This window comes from Columba livia, chromosome 5, assembly GCF_036013475.1.
Source record: "Columba livia isolate bColLiv1 breed racing homer chromosome 5, bColLiv1.pat.W.v2, whole genome shotgun sequence".
Lineage (NCBI taxonomy): Eukaryota > Metazoa > Chordata > Aves > Columbiformes > Columbidae > Columba > Columba livia.
The window spans coordinates 56,488,232-56,504,347 of NC_088606.1; the positions used below are offsets into that span (position 1 = coordinate 56,488,232).

The 16,116-nt window shown below is 44.7% G+C and overlaps 1 protein-coding gene across 2 annotated transcripts in view; it reads right to left on the reverse strand.

The window, feature by feature from the left end:
• Nucleotides 1-1,809: 1,809 nt before the first annotated feature.
• RIC3 (RIC3 acetylcholine receptor chaperone) overlaps nt 1,810-16,116 on the reverse strand; it is a 30,086-nt gene continuing 15,779 nt past the window's right edge. Inside the window, exons 5-6 of one of the 2 annotated variants that reach the window (XM_065065291.1) lie at nt 15,626-15,771; nt 1,810-14,623 (exon numbers count right to left, since the gene is read on the reverse strand). In XM_065065291.1, the coding sequence (XP_064921363.1) occupies nt 14,139-14,623; nt 15,626-15,771 (631 nt within the window). In that variant the 3' untranslated portion in view covers nt 1,810-14,138. Of the gene's footprint in view, nt 14,624-15,625; nt 15,775-16,116 lie in introns of both variants that reach the window. The other variant, XM_065065290.1, reaches the window with a different exon arrangement.

Consider the following 16,116-nt stretch of genomic DNA (forward strand, 5'->3'; position numbering starts at 1 on the left):
AAAGTGCAAATAAGCTCCATTTACAGATGTGGAGAACTCCAGCATTCAGACAGGGCAGCAGCATGTGCTGGGGATGGCAGCGGGGTGAGTTCTTGCTGGAGAACCTGCACGCTGCTTGCCATCGCCTTGGGTGAGTAATGGATTTCAATATTCAGGGCCAGACTGTGAGGGCCAATGGTTATGTTGTGTTATGTTGGTAAGAACTCTGCCCATACACTTTGTTTCTCTCCTAAACAGCTCGATTTATGTGCAGATTTTTTTTTCATGATGACTTTTTCACCCATTTATTTCTATTATGGGTGTAATCCAAAGCCTGCTGGTGCAACTGAAAGTTCTTTTCTAACTTCTGTTGCGTCTCTATAATGCCACACTTACGTGTCTCTGCAAGAGTCCCATGCCTTCTTGTCTGTGTTTAAAAGTGAGCTTATCGGGATCTCAAAAATCGGGCAGTATTGGCATGAATACTTCACAAGTGGATTTAGAGGGGAAGCCAAATTTTCCCTTACATACATCCTGTGAATCCAAGGAGATCTAAAATGTCTATCAGTGAAAGTGACCTTTTCTATTAAATCTGCTTTCAAATTTTGTGATGTCATTACTGCAACTAAATAGAGCATTTAGGAAAACAAAACACTGCTAATAGTTGCCCATGTTTTAAGGGATAATACTGGATAACTGGCCCTGCACAAGAAGCAGCAAATCAACAGGGAGTTTCCCTAAGAAACAAGGTCTGTAAGAAACAAACCCCTTATAGTGACTTACTGTAAAACATGTATGAAAAAAGACAAGTATTTGAGCTTTGTTAATTTTGTTAGTATCTTCAAAGCGTATTTTTTTTTCCTTGTGATTGAAACCAACAGTTTGTCTATAACCTACAGATGAGCTTATTTTCCTGTCACCAAGTACAAGATTTTTTTTATTTGAAATGAAGTCTGAAGGGAGCGTGCATACATACATGCCCAGTATGGCAGGATTCTCAGTATTAAGAGTGGGGTTAATTTATGGCTTGGTCAACATTTTCCGATGTCAGATATGCAAATATATGTGCTGTGCACACACACATGTATTTGCACATATAGTCTTAAAAAATTTCCATTAGTGATATCCAAAGATTACGCAGTCCTCTTTCCCACTGTTCACCCTGGCAGCATAAACCATGACATTAATTTGCCTTGACAGTAGTTATTCCAAAATACCTCTAAAAGACACTGTTATTTGAAACCCCTTTTAAAATATTTTTGAACACATAAAATCTTATGTGGAAAGGTTGAAGAAAAATCTCTTTGCTCTCTATGCTAAGTATCCATATTTATTACAAAAAGCCATCTGCTTTCCCTTTTTCCTTTGAGCTGACTGTTCAGTGGGGTTGCTCCATGCCGTGAGTCAATCCATACCCATGATTACAAGACTGGGGCTTTTGTTTCTCCTTTTTGAACAGTTTCTTATGCTCAAGAGTAGGGGGACAAGGCAAAAAAAATTAAAAAGTCTGTGGTTTGTAATTGAATGCACCTTTAGAAGTACCTCAGAAAGCAAATACTTTTTGAGGTGGTTAATTTCTGAGAGTTCCTAATAGACACTAAATTGTTTTTGTATTTCCCAACACTATCTTCATCCAACTAATGACAGCCTGCAAGATCCAGTGTTTGGGAGCAGCTGTAGAAATAACTAATTTTAGAATGTGTTTGGACTTTATCTGCCTGTAAAGAAAAATTCACCTTTGTTTCTGACTTGTTTACTTCAAGAAGTAGAAAATATAGGTACTACATGAATGTTTTTGTCCCCATAGTATGAAAAACAGCTTAGTTAGGGGTTGTTGGTTTGTTTGCTTGTTTTTTTTTAATACCTACATTAAACATCTTCTAATTCATCTCTTTGCCTTTCTTAAGTAAACCAATTATATACAGTAGAATTCAAGTACGGTATGGTCTAGATTTCCTTTACATTATATGGGGTTTAAAGAGTGGAAAATATCAAAATTGTCAAAAAAGGCTTAATCTAGAGAACTAATATTTAACCAGTCATGTTTTTCCATAATGCCTGTAATATGTTATGCTTGTTTGCACACAAGACTGTCTTGACCTGTTTCAAGTATTCAGGCATCTCACTTTTGTTCAGACCTATATGGAGTTTTAGATAAACCTGCAAGAATGTGCTTTTACAAACTAAATTTTCTAAAGAAACTCTTTGGTATTCTGGAGTAAATGTATTTATTTACCAGTATGTGCAATGACTGATTTTTGTATTTTCACATAATTTACCTTGTGTATGTCATAGAGGTTTTGGTGTTTGTCAATACAAACCACTGTGCAGAAATATTAAACTTAATTTTTTTGAAACAACTATGTCTTTCCCTACCAAAGATCAGAAATACCGTGATAAACTACCTACAGAATGTGAAGGTTATTTAACATAAGGCATTTCCAGTGCTGTTTAAACTGTATTTTTACCTTTAACGCTAATATGAATTCAGAACACAACACACAGCCATAGAAAATTATACCATCAGTCCTGACTTCACCAGATCTGTCGTCATTTCCAGCCTGTACGTTTTCTCAAACTGTGAGCTCAGAGGCTTGAAATTGGTACTCAATGTAGAAATACTCCTCTTGCCCATTTTCGTGAGGGACACAGTCAGATTACTGTGTTGGCTCTTCAAGGTCCTGTGCCCGACAGTCACGTCCCGTTCCTGCTCCCTCGCTGTGGTTTGCTGTGAGCTAAACCAACTATTCCAAACTCCAGCTGGTGTTACGGACTGAATTCATGGCCTGCTCATTTGTACCAAAATCAGTCTGGAAAATGGTCAGAAAAACCTGCGATACAGTTCAGTAAGAACAAGAGCAAAGAACTACTTAGGAACAAATGATTAGCTGCGCAGTTACAGAAAAAAACAATCTCCAAATATGTGAAAAGCTATTGGAAAGATATTTTCTGACTCCAAGGCAACTGAACAGACATTTATATCTGAGAAACTTTCAGTGGCAGGAGACTCGCAATTTCCTCTGTCAGGAGCAATACGGGTTTGGGTAATCTTGCATTTTGACAGCTGGCTGATCAGAGCAGGAGTCACCAGCAGAGGAGAAGCATCTCTGGGCACTGCCTAAGCCATCCTGACAAGATCCCTGAGAAAAATCAGCATATTGTCAGGTATCTGTTTGCTCTCTTGGAATCTGTGCCCGCCCAAAAAAACTGGTGAAGCTCCGAAGCTGAGAAAAATCACTCAGCTAGACCAATGCTTACACCTATGTTTGTACGCCTTACGTGTCACAGTCACCCTGCACTACCATCATTTTCTCCTGTTGGTGCTGCAAAGAAATATGAAGCCTTTAGTTAAGGTATTAAAAGCAGTCCCAACAACTGGTCTCTGTTTTAGTAAAGGAAATACTCATTAGTTTTTGTTTCATTTTGTTGTTCCTTTTTTTCTTCAGGAGTGCTGTAACAGAATTATTCCTCAGCTCACACTCCAGTGCCAGGTGTCTTTGGTATGTTTTTGGGGGGTGAGTTGCCCCCCCAGAGCAACTCACAGGCCACAGCTGAATTCTGTTGCTCCCTGTGCTAAGGGGCCTGAAAATAAATTCTGGACTTTTACTTGTCTGGTAAAAATTACCTTTCAGAAGGGTGGAGGATAGCAAGGTCAAAAAGCAGATTGGACATAGGAATTAAACTTTTGTTATTAATTGGGGAGCTTAGTATGTTAGACACAAATATATTGCTTTATATTTCCCTCACTGGTACAAGGAGGATTTAACTCCCAGTGCAAAGTGGAACAGCTCCAAAGGACATGCTGATTGATTGACACCAGTCGACAGGCTGCTGGTTAGGCCACCATCAGGGGACAACTGATTTGGTGGCCCTTGCTCCACACCACAGTGTGAGGATTTACAAACGCCTCTTGCTCCTGTCGTGAGGGTCTGCATTAATACAGCAGGCTGCCTTTATCCAACAGTAAAATTTGTGTGTGTCTTCACACTCAGTGCTGTACCCAGGCCTGGTCAAGCTGCTTGCTCAGAACAAAAACACCATCGAAAGGCCAATAGAACCGCTCACCTGGATCCCACGTGTGTGGGTGGAAGAGTACAATGTCCACACACAGCGAGTCACGGGGTGCTCTCACGAGCTGAGCTGTCCTTAGCAGACAGATGCTTTGCATGCAGTCTGGAGTACTCGTAAGATTATCGCACTACGAAGCATGTTATTTGCAACTATTTACTACATTTACTACATTTTAGTTTCTTAATGTATGAAAACGCCTGAGCTTCACAAATAACAGCACTTTTTCATGTGTTTACAACATCTTGCACAAAAATAAATGCACAAATTTGCCCAAATGCAAATGAAAAATGTGAGCTTATAAAATTTCACATACCTTTTTAAGAGACAGGAATTTGAAGCACATATTTGTACAGACAGGTAAAATTCTGTAGGTCCATGCTTCTGTTGGTTGCAGCGGGCCTGAGATGGCATCCTCATTTCACCTGGCCATGCACTGGACTATTATTATAGCTGCAGCAGCCATGGTATATGGGTATTCCATACCACTGGCAAGGAACAAGAAGGGCTGTGTGCTTGGCAAGTCATGCAGCTTTATCAATCCATCCAGCCTGACTATTTCTACAGAAGAACCAGAGGTGTCCATCATCCCACCCTTTGCACTCAGTCTCTCCACTCATGTAGGGTGTTTTAATAACAAGAGCCTTGTTTCAGAGACAGAGGGATAGACAGGTGATGTTACTTGCAGTGGAATGAAGGCAGTTCCTTAACAGCTGTCTTTGGTATTAACATATTCCTAAATAAAATGCAGTATGCAGAAAGGCTGCCTATCGGCTCCCAGGGGGTATAGAGGCACAGAGGGAACTCGCAGAGAAGAAAATGCTAACCCTGCTCATAGAAAGAGGCCAAACTATTGACTTGGTTAAAAAGAGAAAGACTATGCTGAGAGAGTGCAGAATGTGTTGAAAAAAAACCAAAAAAGTTGGCCGATGGAGTGATTCAGAAAATAAACATGCTCCTAATAAAAGAGTAAGTATTCAATTTTCTTCTCCTTTACTCTGAATTTTCTCTCTTCCTTTTCTATGAATTAATTTTTACAGCAGGGTTTCTTTATAAATAACAAGCAATCTAAACATCAGGCCACAGTTACAACATGCAAAACCAGCGAGCCTGTCCGTCAGGTGTGACAGCTGCACCGCTCGGCTTGCAGCCCGCTGCAGCTCTGCTGAGGGTCACTCCATCCCACTGTCTGCGTTGTTGATGAAGGTATTAAATAGTACTGGTTGCAGTACAGACCCCTGAGGGACAGCACCTGCCACTGATCTCCTTCTGGACGCTGACCACTGCCCTCTGGATGTGACCATCCAGCCAGTTCCTCATCCACAAAACAGTCCATCCACCAAATCTGCCTCTCTCCAATTTAGAGATAAGGTTGTTGCAGGGGGCTGTGTCGAAAGCTTTACAGAAGTTCAGATAGATAACACCTATAGCTCTTCCCTTGTCCAAAGAAGCTGCCCCCCACCCCCCCACCATAGAAGGCCACGGGGTTTGTGAGTGTGGCCAGTGCAGCTCCCCGCGCCACCTCCCCTCCCCACGCTCCAACCCCCCCACAAAGCACCAGAAACTTCCAGAGCGATAGACCATTATGGTCATGTAGCCACCCCTTGTTTGACAGACAGGGCCCTTGACCAGTGAAACGCCTCGGTTGAGAGAAGTTTCCAGACCACTACCATAAATGACCACAAGCTCATATAAACGGACCCCACCGGAGGCCGCCTGTCAGATTGGTGTTGTTCAACGAGCGGGTGTGGGGTGGGAAAGTGTTCGCTGTAGAGTTGGCGTGCAGGCCGAAGAAGTTTCCTGGAGGACTCCAATGGTGAGTGATAACATCTCCTGGGTACCCTTGGGAGCCCTCCGTTTTCATGAGTGGGTTGATGCATGCTTTGAATTATCATTCAAAATTTTTGGGCTATCTTGAGTCTGAATTAGTTATGTAGTAACTGAGCCCCCAGCTGGTGTCTGAATACGTGTTTTGTTGTGTTGTCAGAGTGCTGAATAGTTTTGGACAGAGTCTGTTGGCAGTTGGGTCTTTCCTAGACAATTCTGGTTAAAATGAAGCTTATTTGGTGCTTGTCGCCTGCCTAAGCTGGTTCCTGGGGAGCTTTTGCGATGTGTAAATTGGCATCGTTGGGCCTGACATGGAAAATTCAGGAATTACTGGGGAGTTGCAGCTGTTACGCTTTTCATCTCTGTTCACAGTGGGTGGAAAAGGTTCATTCCGGTGTAGGGGCAGCAGGTGTGGGGTTCTGAGCTGCTGAGAATGGAACCTGCCTGAGTGCTCTGAACATGGGGAGGAGGGTAATACTGAGAGGTGGTGTAAAAGCAGAAAGGCAAAGAGAAAGCGAGCAGAGCAGACACATGCGTTGGAGCATGGGGCTGGAGTCGCCCTGGCACAAACGGGGATCCTCCCTCCCAGCGTTGCCCGAAGTTGAAAGTTGGTGGCAGGTGCGGATTCCGAGGAGTCGGAGGCGAAAGTAGTTAAAACGAAATGGAGACATCGGAGAGAAAAAAGGCGATATTTTACTAAAGTAGGCACCGCGGGTTCGCAAGGCAGGAAGGCCCGAGCTGTTGTCTCTGCAGCCCCAGGGGCGGTCCCGAGCTCAGGGAACCGCGTACTCTGCTCTTGGGCGGAGCGGGGGCTGAAGCTGCTGAGCGAGGAGGAGACAGGAGAGTGCTGGGGACCAGAAGCGCTCTGATGGAAGTTCTGTCGGAGTTGGCGGGAGGAACACAAGCGGCTGCTGATAGCCCAGCAATGGGGAGGGGGCAGGGACGGGAAGGGATCCCCATGGCTGTACCGGCAGACCCGGCCCCTTAGGCTGCTCCTCAGAGGCTGACGGACGCTTTAAAAGAAGACGTCCAGTCCTTCGGAGGGTCTTAATATAGGCGAAACCCTCGAAATGCGGCAGTACACGTGCTCACCGGGCAGAAGTGTTACGTGATAGGGCACGGGAGCAGTGGGTTCGGCAGCCCGGTGTGAGTCCCGGGAACCGGAGGCATTCCGTGGGGGGCCGCGGGGGTGGCTGAGCGCTGCCGCATGGACGGGTCCCTCACGAGAGCGCGAGGGGAGCCCCGGCAATCGCCCCTCAGCCTCTCGGAGATGGAACATACGATCCAGGAGGCAACGAATTGCGAGGGGGGAAAAGCCGCTTTGGCGACTGCACCCCCCAGCCTCGGGAGGGGAAACTTAATTAACCCTTCCACGCCTCTGCCGGGGGGGGGACCGAAATCTGTTACATCAAAAGCTGTGGATTGGGGCGTGAGCCACCCACCCTGCGTGGTAAACACTTGTCCATGATGTTCCTGTGGGTTCAAAATCGATAACTTTATAGGGGTTTTTGTGTTTCTTTTTGGGTCGATTAGTTTTTGTTTGTTTGTTTGTTTTTAGGATTTTTTGTTCGTGGGTTTTTTGGTTTCTTTTTGGGTTTTTTGGTGTTTTTTTGGGGGGGGATGTTGTGGTTTTGTTTGTTTTCGGGGTGTTTTTTTGGTGGGTTTTTTGGGGGTTTTCTTGGTGGATATTTTTAGTGGGTTTTTTTGGGGGGGGGCTTTGAGGGAGTGGGGTTTTTTGGTGTTTTTTGTGTTTTGTTTTGTTTTTTTTAATTAATAAGGCAGTTATGGGGTGAAAGCTACTCTCCTTAGGGCTTCACAGCTCACTCCTGTGAGGAAGCTGCTGCAGCATTCAGACTTTGCAGTTTGTTCCCCTGCAGCTGCAGCCTAAAGAAGCTGCTATAGCGTTAGAACTTGGCAGCTTGGTCCTGCGTTGCAGGTATCCAGAAAAACCCATACTCATGATAATACCTCCTGCTGAGTGCAGCACAGCGGGGTGTTACAGAGATGGTCTTGATCATCAGATGCACTCATTTGTCCTATAATTTTCCAGTTTGACCAGTTTGTAAACTGGATGGGCGGTGGTGCTTCATTATTGATTACCAGGAACTGAATAGCAACACCCCACCCTTTATGACTGCCATCCTGACATAACTTCAGTGGTGACTGCAATACAAGCAGCAGCCCATCTGTGGGTGGCAGCCTTAGATGCCAAAGATACTTTTTACGATTTCCTTAAAGAAGGAGGACAAACCTCAATTTACCTGGGAAGGGAGACACTACACTTGAAATTGTCTTCCACAAGGGAATAAAACAGGAGTGTCAAACTCATTTGCACTGAGGGCTGTGTCAGTGTTGTGGTTGCTTTCAAAGGGCAAAACTTCACTTTAGGACTGCATAAATTTAACTACTCCTATATTTTTATACAGTCCTAGAATTACATTTGGCCCTTGGAAGGCAACTGTGAGGCTGAAGTGGTCCCTGGTGAAAACGAGTTGGACACCCCTGGTATAAACACTCCCACTACTGCGCACAACACCCTGGCTCTGCGCATTAACACTGTGAATGTGCCATCAGGTATTCACATGTATCAATCTATAGATAAAACATCTTGGTGGGTGGAGGCAATAAGAAACAGGTTGAGCAGGTAGCTGAGACTGTCCAGAGCTTACTGACAAACTAAACTACTCCACCTTCCAAATGTCAAGGTTCTGGTCAGGAAGTTAAATTCCTAGGGGCCTGGTGGATAGAGGGAGCTATTTTAGTACTGATGATGATCATACCGTGTTGGCTATTAAGAGGAGTCAGACAGCAAAGCAGAGTTGCAGCAGCTGTTGGGCACATTGGGATACTGGAAAAGACACTTACTGGGATTTTCAGTGATTGCACTTGATAAGACCTGCTGTGGAGGAACAGAGATGGGATCGGACCTCATAGCATGCGGAGGCCCTTAATGTTCTCAAAGATGAACATAACAGAACACACTCCACAGCTACAGTGGTTCAAGATTGGACTTGAGGGTTAAGGTATTGAGTGCTCCATACAACGTTTCCGTACCAAACAATGGAAAGGACCAGCCTCTATGAAAAGCACACATGGGCCAACCTGTCAGGGTGAAATTACCTTCTACCAGTATTGTGCCCATGACCCTGGCAAAACAGAGAGGCTTATATGCCTGGGAAGCTCTGAATGGAAGTGGGAAAACTCATTGTACTTGTGTCTGGTGGATAATCCCAGACTTGGAACAAGAAAGACGGATCTCAAAGCTTGAGTTTTGTTTTTTCTTACAGGACAAGAGAAAAATGGACAATCTTGTCATTTCTTCTAGCAGTGGTGACAGTGACCAGTGTGGACAATTTGAAGTATGACAGAAGCCTTGATACTGCAGCAAAGGTTGACAATATTTATGGCCAAATCTACTGATAACCTGGATCATGGGCAGCTGTTGCAGCTGTCCAGATAAAGAAACTGTCGCAAATAACACTTGAAACAAGTTCAAGGTTATTAATGCAGATGATGATGGCAATGGCATAATGGAACTTCAAGATACAGAACTAATTTTGTATACCTGCCAAATGGACTTCGTAAAACGGCACTACCTCTGCTTCTGTGGCTATATCTCAAATATTTTTATCTTCTGAAAGTCAGTGAATGTGTCAAACTGGACAAGGAATCTTTGCCCTTACATGCACCTGTGCAGAAGAGCTATTTAATATATTGGAAGAAACAATGCAAAATACTAGTATAAGAGTGCTAGAGTGTGTGAAGTCTTGGACATGTCCATAGACAAGGTCTCCATCCACATATATAGTGTATCAGTGCTGCTTCAGGACTAAATGAGGTGAAGGAAGCAGCAAAGGATACAGGCAATTAATGCCACAGTGGGGACTAATTGGGTGGAAAAAGTTTGATGTTTGGTTTTTCTTTGCCAGGATGGCTAACCAGCCTTCTACAACCTTCAAATAGTGCCTACCTACTTATCTGTTGCCACTGATGATTGTTGCTATAATTTTGTTGTTGGTTAATTATTGATGGTAATTATTGATTACTGATTGTGTTTGTAATGGTTGGAAGGTAATAGAGAAATGCTGAATCACAGTGGGCATTAAGACTTGGGAAAACTGTGCTTCCTTTTAACTTCAGAGGCAAGAGGTGACTGCACTACTGCTCTGAAGAGACCAGTTGAATCATGACTCTGGTAATGGGGTGGATGTGTGGCAGGTGCACCTACCACTGTCGCACTCGGCCTGCACCCCAAAAAAATGCACCAGAAATCTCTAGACAGTAGACGACTGTGGTCACATATACACCCCTTGGTCAACAGACAGGGGCCTTGACCTTCCCTCTGTTGAGAGAAGTTTCTAGACTACTACCATAAATGACCATAAGCTCATATTCAATGAGGGTATAAATGGAGCCCACCTGAGACCCCCTTTGAGTTGGTCTTCCTCAGAGTGTAGCTGTGGTCAGAGACTCCCCTCCTTAGCTTGGGACACCATCTAAGGAGATTTTCTTGAGGGCTAAGACACCTTGCCTTGTGATTACATCTTCTGGGTACCCTTGAGAGCTCTCAGTTTTTCCGTGGGTAGATGCACATGTTGAATCGTCATGCTAAACTTTTGGGATACCTTGAGTCTGAATCAGCTGTGTAGTAACTAAACTGGTATCCCAATATGTGGTTTAGGATGTTGCTGGAGTGCTGAATAATTTTGGATAAACCCTGTTTCTAGTTGGTTCTCTGCTAAACAGTTCTGGTTAGAATCAACTAAGTCTGTTTAGAACTTAGCACCTGCCTAAATTGATTTTTGGGGTGCTTCTGTGACGGGCGACACTTGCATTGTTGATGCCATGCTGGCTGTCTTGAATCATCTCCGTCGGCTTCATGTGCCATAGGATAAATAGAACAGATGAGTGCAATTAGAAGGGGTTTAGAGTGATCATCGGGTCCGACTGCCACATGGCTCCAGGGCTGACCAAGTTCAAGCATGGTACTATGGGCATTGTCCAAATGCTTTTCAAACACCGGCAGGCTTAGAGCAGCAACTGCCTCTGTAGGAAGCCTGTCCCAGAATTTGAAATGCTTCTCTTGGTAAAGAAATGCTTTCTTATGTCCAGCCTGTACCTCCCCTGGTGCAGCTTTGAACTATTCCCATGTGTTGTATCACTGGATACTAGGGAGAAAAGATGAGCATCTCTGTCTCAGTGCCCCATCCTCAGGAAGCTGTATGGTGGGGTGTCAAACTCATTTTTACCAGGGGTCACGTGAGCCTCGCAGTTGCCTTCAAAGGGCCAAATGTAATTTTAGGGCTGTATAAGTGTAACTACTCCTTAACAGTTAAAGAGTACTTGGACTTACACAGTGTAACCTTACAATCAGCCCTTTGAGGAAAGTGGGCAAGATTGTCCCTGTCTACTTCGGGCTTCCATAGGTGAAGTTTATGCTTAAGCTGTGACTAGACAAGCCTAAAGTCCTTAGCTGTTCTCACAGAACACTGCTTCTGGCTTTGTTGCCCTCTGGTCACATTTAAGGACCTTGACTGGATGCCAGGTACCACCCTGCTCTACCCCCTCTCAGATCCCTCTGGGAGCTAACCAGTGTTTCCATTTCATCCTGTTCGTTTCTCATACTGAGTGCATTTGTGTATAAGCATTTCAGGTACATTCTTGAGCCCTCTGTGCCCCCAGGAGCAGTTGTAAATGTTCCCAGTAGCACTACCACCCATGGGTGATGCCATACCAACCCTCAGTTTACCTACTGCAGTGCTGTTGGTATCTGCTCCCTGCATCCATTCTAGTCTAAAGCTGTCTTGATCAGCCCTACCAGTTCCTGCCCCAAGACACTTCCCACCCCCCGCATTGGGACAGGTGCATCATGTCAGGCCCCAGCATACCTTGTCTCTTGAAGGCTCTTCATGGTTTAAAAAACCAAAGTCTTGGTGCAGGCATTAGTCCTGGACCCAGGTATTGAAATCCTGGGCTTGCTCCTAGCTTCTAGGGGGATCTGTTCCATGGTCTTCCCAGGCACACCTTTCACCAGATACGTTCCCGAAGCCCCAGCCAGCCTGACCTTGAACACTTGCAGGAATGTGGTATCCACACCTTCTCTGGACAGCCTGCTGCAGTGTCTTGTCACCTTTGTGACCAGAGGCAGTTCTCTGCCACTTCTTCAGCGCCTTGGCCCCTTACCATCTCAAAGGCCCTGGGCTGGGCCCACACCCTCCACATCAGTGTCTCCTGGACTGGAGAAACCAGGAGATGACAGTGGAGTCCAGGGGCAGTTACCAAGGTACTAAATGAGAGGAGGAATGTGTCTTTATTGTTAATCTCTTGGTTTATTGTTTTCATAGAATGTTAAGTGATGGTTGGGCTGATGGTAGGGCACTGGCTGTGTGCTCCTGCAGTGCCATGGTGATGGTGTCATGGAGGAAAGCCCTGGCATGATGTAGTGGTGCTAGGATGGCCATGCTGGAGGTAGATCACTTCCATGGGTTCTTCATGGTCTTCAGGTGGATCTACCTGCATGGGCTCCATGCCATCAGGCACATGAGTGATGGCCATTGCTACCATGCTGCTGATGGTGTGCTACCTCCTTTTACTTCGTTTCTGCTGCATGTCTCTGCTTTCCCATGCAAAAGTGGGCAGCCACTTAACTTGCTGAGGTGGGACCCATTTCTTCCAGTCATTCTTGTAAACTGAGGGGCTTGAAGCTCAGTGAATTGTGAGGTGGCTGCTGGGACATGTGTGTAGGGCCTGGAACAAATGGTAGTGAGGTAGCTCATGACATGAGGAGGCCACAGTGATGGGGATGCATGTGGTGAAATGTGGCTGTTCTGTGAGCTGGGGGGCCTGTGGTCTGAAAGATGGCCTCATGTAGGAGAAGGAGGAGGGTTGGTGTGCTGAGTTGTCCTAGGAATCACTCCCCTGTGGCCTCCTGCTGCCCCTTGGGCACAGGGACTGCCCTCTGTTCCCCTTGTGTGCCTGGGCCCAGCCCTCTCCTTATCATCCCATGGTTGGGCTCCCCTGGATGAAATGGTGACAAGAGTGTTCCAGGAGGGTTGGGGGTCCTCAGTGACCCCCCACCAGTGCAGCTCCCCACAAGTTGCGCAGCCCCTGATTCCTGACAGTGGCTGAGAGGGGTGAAGCACCTGGACATTGTGCCAGCAGGAAAGGGAGGCACAGCCAGCCTGCACAAGGGTTCCCAGCACTCCATAAAATAATTCCTGATTGCCAAGTCTTATGTGGGCCCTCTTTCCCTGTCCCCTGGTCCTGGAGTGTGGGGAGGTGCCATCTCCTCTGCACAGAGCCCCAAGGGAGAAGGGGGGGCCTGGCATCTTTTGGGCCACTGTGTTGGTGCTGTGTGAGGGGTGCGTTGGAGGCCACCAAGGAAGTCCCTGGGGCCTGGAAGTTTCAATCTGAGTTTCACCATCAATCTCTTCTATACCTCTAAGGACAAACTTAATTGCTGGTGGTGGGGTTTTTTTGTTTGTTTGTTTGGTTTCTTTTAATCCCCAGGAATATTTTCAGTGTTCTGTAACATGAAGTATGGTTCAATTCCTGGATTCATTTGGGAGTTTCACCATAGCTATGGCAAAGACAAAACTCGGAATGTTTCAGTCTTGCCCACATGCTTCATGGAACACAGCATAGATGAGGCTACTGAGCCTGCAGTGTGGCATAAGCTGCGAAATGGGTGGTAGGTTGAGGCAGCATATGAATTTTGTGGATTTTGGCTATGGCAATGTCTTGGGCATACAGCAGCAGCAGTGACACAGTTAAGAAAGAGTCACATCTATGACTAGGGTCTATTCTGCTATCAGTTAATGTTCAGGTAAGAGAAGGCATACTTTCTCCTCCAACTTCCTCGTGATCTCATAAATATATAAACACTTGATTAATTTTTGTATCTGGTAGCGCACAAACAGATGTGCTTGAGAAAAAGACATTTTCTAAACTCTGGGAGGACAGAGAGGAAAAATGAGGACTATTTCTTCAGAATCTGAAAGAATCACAAATATCTGAACCAAATAATCTGCTCCAAGATACCGGTCTCCAAAAACAAGGACAAAGCACTGTTAGCAATGTTGTGGTAAACCATGATAAGACTACAAAAGAGGGCATCAGGTAGATGATGTGACTGATTGTTACCATGGGAATGAAATTGGTACAAAGAGCTGAGCGTAGAAGTCTTCATCAGGAACAAAAACCACACAAATGACAGTTTATAACCTTTACCTTTGTCATCCAGATAACATCCACTACTGTCCCTATTACTCAAGTCCTTTTGCGTTGCGCTTTCTCAGTGTGCCTGTTTCATTGAAATCACTGGCTTTTTGCTTTTTCAGTGCTGCATTTTCATTTTCTAACTCCACAGACAGATCCTCTTGGGTAGACTCTTCTGCTTCGCTGCAACTCTCAGAGTGGAACCCAGCGTTCTCTGCTATGATAGCAGGATCATCGTCATCGTAACAGCAGCAGCACCCCTCAGTGCTCTGGCTGTGATGAAGGTCTGCCTCTTCACTGCTGCCAGTGACCTCGTCTTCTTTCTGCATTAAATCATGATCTCCCCTTGCTATGGTGAGATCAGATAGAGTTTGATTGCACAGATGCTCCTCATCTTCCATGTCCTCCATTCTTTCTGCCAGCTCTTCTGCAGAGGGCTGGCTCAGGTCAGGGTAATCTACAAAGATTGTGTCGTGTTTGCGCTTGAAGCAGTCAGAATTGTCATAGACAGGATAGGTCTCCTCTGGATAACCTTAGGAATAAAGTGATACGCAGCTTGAGATGTTACCAGCATTGAAAAGCAGTACTGACTTCAGTGATGGATGCACAAGGTTGTTAGAACAGTTGCTCTTGGCATGGGTATTATAAGTGTCATCTATTTAATGCCATGTATATGTCAAGGTATTAAATTCTTGGCAAGAACGTGCAAAACATGACTCCTTGGGATATGAGTAAACTCCACTTTCTTTTAGGGACCTGGGATATCAATCGTGACTTTTAGGGGAGTGAATTACCTGAGTTTTGCTGAAAGCTATGGGAGCTAAGTGATGAAAATTGTATCTTAAATCTTAAATGCTTTTGTTTGTTTCTAATTCAGAGACTTCTGCTATACACAGATACATCAATGACTTTGGGCATTTCACTTTAGAAAATGTATTATGTACTTAAGAAAACAGAGCTTGAGGTCACTTATGCTTTATGTTTTGAATCATTTTTGAAAGCTTCTTAAAGAGCAAGGAATTAAGACTGCATTTGAGCAGTTCAACTAGGATATCTCGAGAACAGATGTATGTAACAAGTAAACAGCAAGGAATGAAAAGGACATGAAAATAAAGAATTTTTAAAAGCCTTCCTGGAGTTGACTTTTACAATATTTGAGCAAACAAAGCATCTTTGACTAAGCAAAAGTAAAGTGTAAGCTAACCAAAACATAACCGATTCTTATTTCCAAGGGTTTTGTAATTTTTGCATGAAATTCAGCCCAGCAGAATAAACCTCCAGCAGCAGATGGAGCATATGTGAATATTCATACGCCACTCTTGGCAGCAGATAGTGTAGTGTTTACACTAAAGGAAATGCTGGATGCCTCAGAATCTATTTTCTATTATGTTTCGCAAAACAAACCACCTCTTGGAAAGTTTTGAACACTGCTGAAAATGCAGGATAGTTAGGAAAAAATTTTGAAAGGATCTGGGACTACAATCCTTATTTAATTCATCTCTTCAGGGTAATGGTAAGAAAGGCTCTTGCTCACCTTCCCAGTCCTCCATGTAAGGAGCTTCTTCAGCTTCCTTCTCAGGAGAGATGCCATCTATGAATTTTCCTTCTTTCATAACTCTGGTAATTTCTCGGAGTTGCTGAAGTAACCTTTTTTCATGGTCTGTTGTAACATTTTGAGTCCTGCTAGGAAATATTAGACACCAGGATTCAGTCCACTATTATTACAAACCATTCACAGAGTTTGAACCCAACTGTTTGATCCACTCTGGCAGCACAGTGTAAAGAAATGTGGCTGCAAGTGTGATCACTACTCAACATCTGCATGTCATCTGCCCTTCAGCTTGGCATAAAGGTTTAGCCATTCATCCAGAAAACATGCAAATTTAGGTAAAGGAAGGCAGGTACAGCCAACATGAGAGCAAGATAGAAGCGACACCCAGTTAAGAGCTATGGTACAAATGAAACTACAGACATTTCTGGCCTCTAAAAGAATATTAGGTGAGAATTAGAGGGCCATATATTGTT